This window comes from Ananas comosus, linkage group 20 (assembly GCF_001540865.1).
Source record: "Ananas comosus cultivar F153 linkage group 20, ASM154086v1, whole genome shotgun sequence".
In the NCBI taxonomy this organism is placed as follows: domain Eukaryota; kingdom Viridiplantae; phylum Streptophyta; class Magnoliopsida; order Poales; family Bromeliaceae; genus Ananas; species Ananas comosus.
This window is the reverse complement of record NC_033640.1, coordinates 10,200,023-10,214,487: the sequence shown is the minus strand read 5'-3', so window position 1 is coordinate 10,214,487 and position 14,465 is coordinate 10,200,023. Positions and strand designations below refer to the sequence as shown.

The window sequence follows — 14,465 nt, the reverse complement described above, 5'->3', positions numbered from 1 at the left end:
GGTCTAGTTTCCTGCTTATACCTGAATTTGTACCTATCCTAGAAAACATAGCAGTTCTTACTTATACCCGAACCAAACGCAGCCTAAGGGTTATTCCACCCCTTAGGGTTAAGGTTGTTATTCCATCCCTTAACCTCGAAACCAAACAGGTAGTAGAGAACTTTCCACTAAAGAACTTTACACTAATTCATTTTTATTAAAATTGTTTCACAATTTTTGACATTAATGGAAAAAATAATAATAATTCTCCTATAAGGGTTATTTTTGTAAAACCAGTTCACCTTGTCCCATTCTTACAGCACTGTTCGTCCAAATTTGAAAATTTTCTGGACTAAAATGCCCCTGTGAGCAACCTTAATTTGGAGATTAAAGTTATTAAATAGGGTTAATTTTATACAGCTCCGTGCAAATATAGTGAATGACAAATATATCTCTACAAAGTTCAACTTTCATATATTATTCTTATAAAAGTTCTAATATTTTTAAATATTTCTCTCAAAGTTCTAATATTTTTAAATATATCTTTCTGATTTGTTACCTTTAGAGAACCATTTATATTTTCAATTTTATCATCACAAAATATGTCCCTCCAAAAATCATAATAATATAATATGATAAAGATAAAAATGTCAAAAACTAACCAAGATTAAATATTAAATCTATGATTAACTAAAATGTTCTAACGGATTCTAACACCAGAGATATATTTTGAAAATATCAGAACTTTTATAGAGACAACATATAAAAGTTGAACTTTATAGCAACATATTTGCTAGTCACTACGTTTGCAACGATTTGTATGATATTAACTCTATTAAATAAATAAATAAAAAGAGTTTCTCATGCAGAGTAACAAAAAGTACATGTATGACAATTAATTTACATGAATTTATTATTCACTCACACTAACCACTCTTTTTGTTTTGTTTTGGATGAGCACTTTTAGCAAAAGCTCATTCCACAAATCAACTGGACCAGGTATGCACCAGTGCACACAATCACTATACCCCCTCATCCACTCATTGTTCCAGTGAGTCCCAGGGTGCCCATCAGGTCTCATAAGCATAGCCTTAGTCACATCCAACACCTCAAACTTTTCACCTGATCCCTTTAACCTCTCAACTTCTCCAACCTGAGCATTCCTTATTTCCCAGTTAATCCCACTCAGGCTCATCATCTCCTCCTCACTAAATGGCCTGGTCCTGTTGCAGTGACCCCCACCATTCCAAGCCCCATTCTCAAAATGTGCAGGTGAAAATGTCCTCAGCACAATGAGCAGCTTCTTCTCGCGGCGGTCGCAGCTTCTCAGGAACTTAAACGCCGTTCGAAAAGCGCTCCTCACCGCGAAAGTCACGCCGAGGCCTTCAACATTCGGCGCGGAGCAAAATGTGCACCCTACTAGTTTGTCACCTTTGTAGAGGTAGTTTTCTCTGAAGAACCAGTGGCCACTGGAGATGATTATGGAGTCGATTCGACGAAGTTTGCTGGACCAATTCGCGTCGATTCGGTCCAAGCGTAGGTCGAAACCCCCCGAGGACGAGCCGTTGATGTCGCGCTCGGTAGCTTCGACTAAGAACTGGGTCCATAGCATTGTCAGTGTGAAATTGTGTGATTGGAAATGCCATGTCCTGAATCTATCTTCTGCATCTTTGTACACATCAATTGGGATCTCTACCTGTGAGGAAAAGAGAGTAAGTAATTATACTTAGAAAATGAGTTTTAGGAATGTATATATGTAAATTAATGGATTCATTAATGGATTGTTTTTGTAACAATGTAGATTCTCAAATCCTATGTTATAATTGGATTTATTCGTTTATTCGGAGATATTCAATGAGATTTTTTTATAATACAAACCAAATTTCATTATTTGATACGTATGTAGTTACAATATATTAATTAATTTGTAGCATAAAATACTTGTAAAAGTAGTTAAAATAGCTCTCGATGTTACTATTTATTCTAATACAGGCACAATGAAGTAATTAATTTTTCATCTCTTTCAAAACAATAAAAACAAATAACATTAGTTGGATTTTATCCGTTTATTCGGAGATATTCGATTTGGATTTTTTATATATAATACAAACCAAATTTCATTATTTGATATTGAAACAATGAGAATTTTTTTGCTAGCTAGTACGTAGTTAAAATAAATCATAGCATATATAAAACACTTCTAAAAATAGTTAAATAATTAGCTTTCTTATATTATTCTAATATAGGCACAATGAAATAATCAATTTTCATCTCTTTCAAAACAATAATAATACAAACTTACATTCCATTCAAATCCAATATCCATTCCAAAACAAAATTATATATTCATTTGAATACTTAATTATGAACTGAAACCAATTGAATTCTATTTAATTTCATTCCAAAAAAAAACGTACGTGTTTTGATGGATTATATATATATCTTACAAATAACAAGTTAATTCTCAAAAACTAGTGTATTTTATGATATCAAAATATCTATGATATTCAGAAAATGTATGAGCCAGTGTTGTAACATACTGACGTAACTATAAAAAAAAGAAAAATGGAAAGCGCTTCAGAGACACCTGAGATAAGAGGCAAAGAAGCGAGTCCATCTGATTCCTCGCGACCGAGTCCCCGACGAACGCCATCCTCCTCCCTCTAACCACATCTAGGAACGTCGTCGGGTCGAACCGCGGCACGTCGTCGCACCCGTGCGGCTTCCACCTCCACCTCAGGAACTCGCTCTCCTTCCCGTATTTCGCGCAGTTCTTCGACTCCGGTAAACTCGGGCACGTCGCATTCGTGTAGACCACCTTGTTATATAATTCCCTCACCCATGTACCATTATATGCATCACAAGTATCCATTACTGGCTCAGTGCTGTTGTGGTGATCATCTTTTTGGGGTTTTAGAGGGGTGGTGGTGATGAGAGAGAGGAGCCAGATGAAGGAGATCACTATGAGTAGCCATAGTAGGAATGAGGTGGTGGTTTTTTTCTTCATGAACATGTTTGCATGGTGGTGTTTGTTGTGGAGAGAGTGTGGTTCCTTAGCCATGGAGATGAGAGATTTAGATATATATAGAGAGAGATCTAGAGAGAAAGAGAGAGAGTTTTTTGACATATATTTTAGATATATGTAGGATGAAATGGTTTTATGGAGAAGGTGTATAATATTACCAAAGTTAATACCATTAATTAATAAATTTCCTTAAGTAGTATAGTGTGCATTAATGTGAAGAAGGAATTAGAAGAGTTTTTTTTTTTGATAGATCAGTTTGCACACTCTTTCGTGGCATTATTTTCAAAAAACTTCAATGGAAAGCTCCCTACGACGCCTTGTTGAAAATTCTGATTCGCTGTCGCGTGTGTATCAGTTTTTCTTTTATTTATAAATTATATCTTCTCTCAAAGTTATAAACCAGTCAAACTGACACGTTTACCATTCCAACTTTTTGGAAAAAATTAAACATTTAAAAATATAATAGGCAAATTTAAATCTTTGGCTATATATCAATCCACGCGTTTAGATCTCAATTAAGCACGTAGAAATTTTATTTGCTTTTAGAGATTCTAAAACTGTTTTATCGAATTCTTTAGCCATTTAAGTAAAATATTTATGTTATCCATCAAATAATATTATTGAACATCATAACAAAAGGTGATTATTTATTTAACATTGATGAGATAATGAAAAGAAGCAATGAAATACATGGTAAATAGCGCGGGCGGTCCACAGACACGTGGTAGACCTGATCCAGCAAATAAATGGGAATAGTAAGCGTTTACTTGTATTTAGGACCAATGAGGGAAAGAACAAACATGGTGGAAGATAACTAGGCAAGTTTAATTGCCAACATATGGAAACTAATTAGTTATTCGAATTTGAATTCAAATTTAATCTACGCAATAAAAAGATTTGGTTTGAGTATTTCTTGCTAAAAAATCATTGCCTAGTACAGTAATTTTTATTCTGGAACACGAATTCTCCGACCTCTTGATCTCGGATACCAACCACCAAACCCTTTGCCACTTTCTCTAGAGACGGTCAGTGATATTAGGTTAGTTCAGGATGAGGTTGTAAGGTTAAGAATCCTATGGGCGTACTAAAGAACGCAAAACACTACATTACATTTTTTATCTTCAAACTATTGTACATGTAACGCTTCGACCCTTTCACGTTAATTTATTGCAACTTACGATTCAAGCATTCCAGATTATTGCAGTTAAATCTCATTGTATTATTAGTTAACTGAATGGTCACGTATTGTTGATATGGTAGTGCTGTGGTTACTAATATGATAATGACTAAGATACCACATCAGCAACACATCATTATTCGATCAAGAAAATTGGATTGTGTAACTTGATTTAATAATTATAAAAAAAAAATTAAGTTAAAAATTATAACAAATTAAAATTTGAGAATCAGAATGTTACCCACATAATTTGAGAGCCAAAAGTGTTACTCACGTAAATCATATAATAAACAAAAAAATCGGGCCCAAACCACTGAATGGAAGCTTCTTTTATTTATACATTTATTTCATTAACTGGGCTTTTTCGGCTCATTCTAATGATGGGCCAAAATTTAGCCCAGTAACGGAGATTGGACTCTTATATGGGCCGAGGCCCAGTTAGATCTCACCCCCCCCAATTAAAGTCACGGGCTCCGTGAGTGACTCAGCATCGGCCTAACCAGTAGTTGGCCGCCACGTGTGCAGTTTACCAAACCCCACCTGGTGGGATCCACCCAAAAGGACAATCTATCGCGTGGACCGTCCTCTGTAGATATCAATCAATCAATCAAAAATTAGCAGCGTTTAATTATAAAATATTTAAAATTTTGGATGATAAATAAAAATTTTGAAATCATTACGCCGCTATCTGTAAATAAACTAAAAAAATGTGATTAAAATTATTGAAAGTACACATTTACGTTTTATAAAAGTTTATAATAATATAAATTTGCAAAATTAGATTAACAAATATACAGCGCATAGCACTCGAAATCAAACGGGTTCGGGGAGAGTTATAAAGTGCATTTATTTCAATCAAAATGAAGAAGAGGACGCTTGGGTGGTCCACCTGTGAGATGTGGTGGACCAGGTCCAGCCAAATAATTTCCGTTCCCGGCTCCTGAGAATCAGAATCCTCTTCCTTGTGCGCCAGAACTGCCCGAACTGCCCGAACTGCCCCGTTTTTTTTTTCTACAAAGTACGCTCCCTCCCCCCCATTTCTCTCTCTCTTTCTCTCTCTCTTTCTCTTTCTCTCTCTCTCTCTCTCTCTCCTCGATCGCGAAATCCGCGACCCGAATCACTCCTCAAATACTCCGATTTCGCCCTCCGAATCCGCTCTTCTCTCTCTCTCTCTCTCTCTCTCTCTCTCCTCAACCCACCCTTTTCTCTCTCCCCACGCGTTCGCCCCCCTCTCTCTCTCTCTCTCTCTCTCGCGCTCGTCTCCTCCCCCTTCCACAACCCGATCTCTAATTCCCAACACCCAACCCTCCAATTCGATCTCCGGAGCTCCCCGATTAGGGTTTGTGTAGGTCCGTTGCGGCCCCCTGGATCTGCCGATGGGAAAGGGTTTCGCGCGTGCGCGACTCGGCGAAGCGGGACGAATCTAGGGTTTCGATGCGATTGGGGCGCGGGAGGTGGAATTGAGTGCCCCCGGATTGATGGTTCGCGCCGCGGGAGGGATCGGAGCAAACCCTAGCTGGGAAGATGCAAGGCTATGCATGGGCGGGTGGAAGGTGAGGAGAGGAAGCGGCTTCGGCACATGTGGCCAGCGCCTGCGCCCGCTACAGCAGCACCAGCCGCAGCGATTCCTCCGCCGCCGGGGGCAATAATCAACCCTTCCCCCTCCAATTCCCATCCCTCCGCGCCTGATTCTTTCCTAAAGGTACCGCTTTTATTAGGTTTTCGGTCGATCTCATATTCGAATCATGGGAAAGGTTCGAGCTTGGCGTGTTGTAGTGGTGCTATCCGTCCCTTTTGTTCGTTGTTTACCTTGTTGAGTTTTGTGGCCAGTTTTGGTATTGGGGATGTGGGGTCTCTTTTAGGTTCTCAATTTCCCACGCTTTAATTCACTTATTCGATTTGACAGGTCGATCGTTTAGCAGTATGATTGACACTTTCTTTTGCTACATGCGTGTTGGATGTTTTATGCATCATCAAGTTGTGTAATTCTGCGAGTTCCAAAGCTTATGATATTGATTACTTAGGGATGTGCCTCAGTAGAATTGAAAGGAGGGTCTTTTTGCTAGTTTAGGTTGGTTTGTTTTCTTGGTATTGGGGATATTTCTCTTCTGTGCACTTCAGTTTCAACTTGCTGCAAGGCTATCCAACTAAGATAAGATTTTAGTTGCCACTCTTGAGTGCTTTTTAATAAAGCAAGATAACTTTAAGGAAGATGACCTAAGCTAAGATGATATTTTAGTTTAGGGGGAACAGGTGCTGGTTTAAGCCATACATCCCCTGGCTATCCATCCTATGGAGATGCCCGAGAATGAATACAAGTTTTGTTTAGTTTCTGGACATTGGTTTGTGTCTATCCATCTTATTGGTCGGGAGGACAGGTCATTAGCTTGTGAAGGTGGACTATTGGTCTCTAATAATGCAGAGATATTTTGTTGTTCTTAGGCTAATCGAGTTTTACACACCTTTTTATCCATCTTCCTTATCTGTCCATTGTAATCTTCGATCCTTATCCTTTGCCATTTTTCCTATCTACTTTTTGCACTTACTTCTTGTTTGATTGCCTATATTTTGTCATTATTGTATTACTTGCATGAGTCTAGCATTGAATTGTATCATTTTGGCTTTCTGCGACTCCTAAGCTACATTATTGTTAATACAAACCTATTCTGGATGTAGAGATCAGTGGGTTGAGGTAATGCATGACTCTTTAGGGAATAGGATATTCTCATCTTTGACATCCAACTTTATAAGTTCTGACATCCAATTTTTTTTGCCAACAGTAGCTTGATTTATGTAGCTATTTTTCAGTAGCTAAGATGAGAAACTCGGCCAAATAAATGCTTTCAGGGATATTTGGTACTGCCTAGGTATTGCTAATATTAATGTACAAGAAACATATACCTTGTGCTGCTCTATCCAATTTTAGAAACTTGATCTGCCAGACCATTGAATACATTTGCTTCAAACGTATTAACGATATGATATATTGGGTTACAATTTGTGCCTTTTTGGGTTACAAATTGTGCTTGGTTGTTAAAGGCACCTTTGACATAAATAGTTGAGCTTTAATGTTGGAATAAAGCAGTACATTTTAAGGTTCAGCCAAACTAATGTGTCTTTTTGCATTTCGCTCCCAACCAAAATAGTTCCCAAGCTTTCTTTTTTTTGTGACTTCAGGCTTTTATCAATTATTTGCTTGTTCGTTTTAAACTTTGCTCATAAAGACAAGCTCTTGACCATAAATTTGCATTCTCTCTCTTTCTTTGCTATCATTTGTGTTTTTGTGCCCTTGAATTTCCTAGCATTTTTCTCCTGTCTTTACTGTGCGTTCATGGTATAATTTGCTTTATTCTATCATGCTGGTCATCAAAAGTTTTTCCTGAAGAATTTCTTTGGACTTACATTTTTATTCCATTCTTGTGCCAATTTCTGTTCTTTTAATTTGACCAAACTCACCTATTTCTTTCACAAAAATGTACATTTATTGTAACATTTCCAATATTCACTATGAACTTGCTTTTCCCCCCCTTTTTTGTAGGACGGGCGTGAGATTCGAGTTGGTGATTGTGCTCTTTTCCAGGCTGGAAATGCCCCACCTTTCATTGGAATAATACGCTGGTTCAGATCAAGTGAGGAAGATTATCTTAAGTTATGTGTGAATTGGCTTTACCGACCTGCTGATATAAAGCTTGCTAAGGGTATTACACTTGACGCTGCACCAAACGAGGTCTTTTATTCTTTCCATAAAGACGTTGTATCTGCTGCCTCTTTGCTTCATCCTTGTAAGGTTGCCTTTCTACGTAAGGGCGTCGAACTCCCACCTGGGATATCCTCATTTGTGTGTAGGCGAGTGTATGATATTGAGAATAAGTGCTTATGGTGGCTAACCGATCAGGATTATATTAATGTAAGTGCTTCTCCTGTACCATTTTATATATAATAATGGGGTAATATATTAAATACAAGCTTGCTGCTCTGACTATTTGAGTACTGTAAGTAGGTATTTATGAACTCATTTCTTGGAGTTTGACCCCAATTTCAATTGTGCCAAACTTTCAATTTCAGCTATTAAGTCCTTCCATTATTCAAATGCTACATCAGCATTATCGTCTGATTTGCTGATATGTTGGTTTTTCGAGGTGTAAATTTACTGATGATTCAGCATGTCGTTCTGGTTATAGGGTTGATTAATGGAAGGATTTAATTGCCACACTGCACAAAACAATATTTCTAATTTTGGAACTCTGAGGAAGTAACTGAAGTAATATATCTGGATCTTTGTAAGTAATATTGATTGTGCATGATGTTCTCTTTTCCTTTTTGGGCCTCAGGAACGGCAGGAAGAAGTAGATAGACTTTTAGACAGAACGCGACTAGAAATGCATGCGGCAGTGCAATCTGGCGGGCGTTCACCAAAACCATCAGCGAACAGTCCGTCATCCACACAACAGTTGAAATCCAGCTCAGATACCGTACAAAATAGCAGCTCCTCTTTCCCGTCACAGGGGAAGGGAAAGAAGAGGGACCGGGCCGAATCAGGCCCAGATCCTGTTAAGCGGGAACGTTCCACCAAACCAGAAGATGCTGATTCTAGTAGCATTAAACTTGAAAATATGAGGGCTGAAATTGGTAAAATAACTGAAAAAGGAGGGCTTTCGAATGCTGAAGCAGTTGAGAGACTAGTCAACCTGATAGTTGTGGATAGAACTGAGAAAAAGATAGATTTGGCTGGTAAGGTAATGCTTGCGGATATTATTGCAGCCACTGATAGGTATGATTGCCTTGGGAAGTTCGTGCAGCTAAGGGGTCTGCCAGTTTTGGACGATTGGCTTCAAGAGGCACACAAAGGAAAGACTGGTGATAATACTAGCCCTAAGGAAAGTGATAAAGGTGTAGAAGAACTTCTACTGGCTCTGCTTCGAGCGCTTGATAAATTGCCTGTTAATATTAATGCTTTACAGACTTGTAATATCGGGAAATCGGTGAACCATTTGCGAAGCCATAAAAACTTGGAAATTCAGAAGAAAGCAAGGAGCCTGGTTGATATTTGGAAGAAACGAGTAGATGCTGAAATGAAGGTTAATGATGCAAAATCTCTAGTGGCAGGCCAGCCTGTTGCTTGGCCTGGAAAACCGGGTTTTTCAGATGTTTCTAATTCAGGAAATAGACGAATGGTTTCAACTGAATTGACCACGAAAAGTTCCTCAGCGCAACCTCCTCCATCTAAAGCTTTGATCGGTAAACCTGGACACTCTGATTCCAATTCAAAGCCAACTCCATTAGTATCTAGTTCATCAAAGTTGCAATCACCTTCAAGTGCCGCAGCCGTTAGTACCCCACAGGCAACAGTAAAGGAGGAGAAAAGCAACAGCTCTAGTCAGTCCCAAAACAATAGTCAGTCTTCTTGGAAGGAGGATGCAAGGAGTTCAACCGCTGGGTCGATGAATGTGAGCAAAGCCTCTGGTGGCTCATCACGCCATCGGCGGTCCAGCAATGGGCTTATTGGAACAACTGTCTCTGGATCTCAGAAGGAAGGCATCTCAGGCAAGTCCACTTCTCCTAACAGGACTGCTTCATTGGACAAAGCTTTACAAGGTGCACTAGTGTGTGAAAAACCTCTTGATACGGCAGCTGGTGATCAGGGGAACAGCCATAGGTTGATCGTTAGGCTTCCTAATCCTGGTCGCAGCCCCGTACAAAGTGCTTCTGGAAGTGCTTTTGAGGACCCATCAGTTACAGTAAGTAGAGCGGTGTCTCCTGGAAATGAGAATAGTGATCAAAAGGTGAAAGTAAAAAGTGATGCATCTCGTTCTTATACTCATACAGAAGTGAATACAGAACCATCTCAGAGCCATGATGCTAAAGAAGGACCAGCTGGTTCTGACGAGGCTGAAGAAACTGTAAGGGCTTCAGATATTCCAAAAATTCCTTTGATTAAACCCAGTGCAAGAAATTCTTTCAGCTCTATAAATGCATTAATTGAAAGTTGTGCACAATATGCTGAGAGCAGCACTGCTCCGATACCAGCTGGGGATGATGGTGGAATGAATCTGCTTGCCAGTGTGGCTGCTGGGGAAATATCTCAATCCAGCTTGAATACGCCATCTGATTCCCCTGGGGTTTCGCCTGTGGTTGAAGAACCTTGTGGTGGCAACAGTGAGGTTCATGATCGTTTACAATCTGAGGAAGCTGCTAAGATTGAATCGGGAAAGAATGAGCGAAATGGTGAAATTATGGGTGGAGATGAGCCACAACAAACTAACTTGCCTTTGCAGGAAAATAAAACTGCTGAGCCTAATGGACAATTGCCTGTTGCCAATTTGAGCCTTGATAGGAATGCCGAATCTTGTGCTAAGTCAAGTGGAAAAGGTGAAGAAGGGAATGTTACTAGGCCAGGTCCAGTTGACATGGAGTGTGAAGGTGATGGAGCCCATAATCAAAGGGAGAAATCCATTGTTAGTAAGCAGGCTGCTGATGATTCTATTGATTGTGGGCCCGCATCGAAGATTCCGTTAACAAATGAAAGTAAATACACAGATATTGCTTGTGAAAAAACTGCAGAAGGAGATGGCAGTGCAGGCACTTCTAATGTTGTTTCCAACTCCTTGGACAATAAATGTGATAATGCTGCTGCCTCAAACAGAAAATTTGATAATTTGGTTGTTGAGGAATCTTCATCATGTGCTAAGGACAGAGAAGTACAGAATGCTACCAACTCGACTGAACAACATACCCCATCTTCAGTTCATGCAGATGCTATTGATAGACCTGATAATGTCGATACCGTTGCTTCATTTGGATCCGATAAAAGCCCTCACCCAGCAAATGCTGATGAATCCCCATCTAACAGGCCGGCTAGCTTGGAGGTGAACAAATCAGAACTGAATACTAATGAAAAGAAGGAACAGACAGCTCCTGTTGCATCAAATATCCCTGACCAAGTTGGTGGAAATAATAGAATGGAGAATAAAGTAGCGGAGTCTGCTCGAGAGACTGAGCCATGTGTGAAACCTGCTTGTGCTAAGCTTTCAGGCAAGAATGAAGACGGAAAGGAGGCAGTTGGACCATCAGCTGATGCATCTTCTCTGAGTACCAAGTCTGAGCCAGATGTTGCAACTAGGCTCGACTTTGACTTAAATGAAGGCATTGGTGCAGACGATGCACACCAATGTGAGCCAGCTACTACCACCTCATCTACTCCGCTATTTTCAACGGGAGTCCATTTGCATGGTTTCTCTCCTTTTATATCACCATTGCCGAGTGGTGGATTGCGTGCTCCAATTACAGTAGCTGCCCCTGCTAAAGGACCTTTTGTCCCACCGGAGAACTTGTTGAAGAGTAAGGCTGAGCCTGGATGGAAAGGCTCTGCCGCGACAAGCGCCTTTCGCCCTGCTGAACCACGGAAGGTTCTGGAGATGCCACTTGGTGCATCGGAGACCGTAGGATCCGATGCTGGTGGAAAGCATGGCCGCCCTATATTGGATATCGATCTGAATGTGGCTGATGAGAGACTTCTTGAAGACATGGGCTCCCAGGGATCGGCTCAGACAACCGGCTCTGCATCAGGGAGCGTCACTAATCTTGATGCCCCGACAAAAACAACTGGTGGCGGGCTTGATCTAGACTTGAATCGAGTTGATGAAGGTCCGGATAATGTACAATCCTTGACTAACAGTAATCGTAGATTTCCTACTACAGAGATTAACGGTTTGAGGGACTTTGATCTGAACAACGGGCCTGAGCTTGATGAAGTTGGTGCGGAGCCTGCACCGCGGAACCAAATTGCAAAAAGTAACAGCAACATGCCATTTTTACCTCCTGCTTCAGCCCTCAGAATGAACAATGACGAATTGAGAAATGTATCTTCATGGTTTGCTACTGGGAACTCTTTACCTGCTGTTGCTATACCATCTTTCTTACCTGAGAGAGGTGAGCAGCCTTACCCCATTGTGGCAGCTCCTGGACCACAACAGAGGATTTTGGGCTCTGTTGCTGGTGGGGCCCCATTTGGAAGTGATATCTATAGGGGTCCGGTACTCTCATCATCTCCCACCATGGCTTTTTCTCCAGCTACAGCATTTCCGTACGCGGGCTTCCCGTTCAGCTCCAGCTTCAGCTCCAGCTTCCCTCTCGTCTCAACCTCTTTCTCAGCGGGGTCAACCTATGCGGACTCGATGTCCGTAGGACACTCTTTCTTTCCCGCCGCCATAGCTTCTCAGCTTGTTGGCCCAGCTGGTGCTGGCCCAGCCCATTACTCGAGGCCTTATGTGATCAGCCTTCCAGAAAGCAGCAACAGCGGTGGATCTGAAAGTAGTCGGAAGTGGGTTAGGCCAGGTCTTGATCTCAATGCGGGTCCAGGAAGTACAGATGCAGAAGGAAAAGACAGCAGATTGGCTGCAGCAGCTTTAAGACAAGTCCCTGTTGCCACTTCCCAGGCTTTTATGGAGGAGCAGGGAAGGATGTACCAAGTACCAGGTGGCGCTATGAAGAGGAAGGAGCCCGAGGGGGGTTGGGATTCAGAGAGACCTGGTTATAAGCAACTCTCATGGCAGTGAAGAACGCCTCCGAGGAATCCATTTCATTGGCGACTTTAGGGTTCGAACTGCTTATGTTTTTGAATAGTAGTAAAAACGCACAGAACTTACCAACTACAGCACACTTTTGAAATGGATACCTGAACTTCAAAAAAATTTTGTTATTAATACAGAACATTATAGTATGCTTGTTTTAGTACACCATGTATCAGAATTTAACAATATCTGTAACACTTCTGACAAAATATTCCGTAATCTAGAAATTTAGATGTCAGAAACTTTAATGTTTTGATGGACTTGATGAAGTTTTTTAAATGAAAAGTAAAAAGGTCCGGTTGTAAAATCAAAACTCATGAAGTTGAGGTACTCGCTGTAGTTCAAGTAAGGCCTGTACATTCATACCTTTGGAATATTATACTGCCGACTTACTTTCTCCCTACCTTTGTTCACATGTATGACTGATAGCTTAATTTGCAGGTGCAAGCAACTGTTTCACTGAGTTTTTTGCAAAAGCTCAATGCATGCTGGTCTGTGCCCTGGGCCGATTTGGTAATCCCTCGGAGGTAACGAGCCTCACTAATGTAAATGCTGAGATGCCATTCTCTTCTAGAAGCAATTTTCCATGGGTTCAGGCATTGTTGCTGGTTAGAACAGAGGATGCGGATTTAGGTGATGGACGGTAAGTGAAATTGCTTTTTTCAAAAGAAAACCTGGCTTTCATCCTCTTATGATGAACCCACTGTAATTAACTTTAACTTGGTTTGTCAAAGTTCTTTGTTTGCATAAACTTTTCTCTCAATTTCCCCTTCCCCTCCCCCTCCCCCTCCCCCTTGTTTTCAAATATTTTTCTGGTGGGTGGTTACCGCAGCTTAACATGCATCTCCCTTGTTCCTTTGAATGTTACATTATAGAGTTGCTGTATTAGTTACATATGCAGTATGTGCATCCTTTTTTAACGCCGGACACTCTAGTTATATCTCTCTCTACAAATGAGGTAAATTCTTAGTGTGGTTTTAGTTTAACAGGTAAATTATTCAGAGGAAAAGTTTCTGTTTTTCTTAGTGGAAGATTTTGCTACAAATACAGTGTTGTGGTTAAAGGTTGTTGTTACTCGTCGGAGAATGGTGATATTGGTCGAACAGTATACACACCCAAGTGTTTTAAATTCTCTTATCATTGTTTGTATGTCTTTTGGTTACACTGATGTCTTTCTCCAAGTAGCTTGGAATATGCTTTGCAGTTGGCTTGTAAGATATTCTGTGTCCTAGTTGTACTTGCACTATTTGCTGTATGATTATGAACCCGGCGCGCTTTTTTTTTCTTCACTTGGGACCTACCTCATCTGGCTGGAGATTCTACAAAAGTGTTTTTTTTCCTCTTTTCACGAAGTGTTTTTAAGTAGAGTTATTTGAAGAATCACTAGTACATGAGCAATAGTGTTATGTCCTCGTAACGGCACTGTGTTCGAGCAAATAGTAGAAGCTTCATTTCGAACTTCTACCACAACGCACAGTTGGTTACAACTTGTCTGAGCAGAGAGAAGTTGTTTCAGCAGCCAGATAATGGCCTCAGCTTTCGACTCTAAGGTAGGTGTAACATTCTGTCATCTTATTCATTACCTTGTACTCAACTGCTTTGGCTTTTCTTTGTCTCTCTGTCTGTGGATTATCAAATCTGTGTGCTTCATGTGTTTTTTTTTTTTTTCTTCTTCTTTTTCTTTTTGAAATATGGATGCATGGTTCAAGTTTCT

General features: G+C 40.3%; 2 protein-coding genes across 2 annotated transcripts; one reads left to right on the top strand and one right to left on the bottom strand.

Annotated features, from left to right (window-relative positions):
• Nucleotides 893–3,040, bottom strand: LOC109725611 (protein ALTERED XYLOGLUCAN 4-like). The gene is made up of 2 exons (XM_020254851.1): nt 2,567–3,040; nt 893–1,675 (listed from the first exon to the last, which is right to left on the bottom strand). Exons 1-2 carry the CDS (start codon nt 3,038–3,040, stop codon nt 893–895), a joined length of 1,257 nt encoding a protein of 418 aa, XP_020110440.1.
• On the top strand, nt 5,273–13,904 carry LOC109725980. The gene is made up of 4 exons (XM_020255394.1): nt 5,273–5,883; nt 7,720–8,088; nt 8,513–12,776; nt 13,193–13,904. Exons 1-3 carry the CDS (start codon nt 5,716–5,718, stop codon nt 12,734–12,736), a joined length of 4,761 nt encoding a protein of 1,586 aa, XP_020110983.1. The 5' UTR covers nt 5,273–5,715; the 3' UTR covers nt 12,737–12,776; nt 13,193–13,904.

Coding starts and splice junctions, on each gene's coding strand:
- LOC109725980 (XM_020255394.1), top strand. CDS start 5,716: ATGCATGGGCGGGTGGAAGGTGAGGAGAGGAAGCGGCTTCGGCACATG. Junction 5,884..7,719: donor CGCCTGATTCTTTCCTAAAG/GTACCGCTTTTA, acceptor CCTTTTTTGTAG/GACGGGCGTGAGATTCGAGT. Junction 8,089..8,512: donor CCGATCAGGATTATATTAAT/GTAAGTGCTTCT, acceptor TTTGGGCCTCAG/GAACGGCAGGAAGAAGTAGA.
- LOC109725611 (XM_020254851.1), bottom strand. CDS start 3,040: ATGGCTAAGGAACCACACTCTCTCCACAACAAACACCACCATGCAAAC. Junction 1,676..2,566: donor TTCTTTGCCTCTTATCTCAG/GTGTCTCTGAAG, acceptor TTTTCCTCACAG/GTAGAGATCCCAATTGATGT.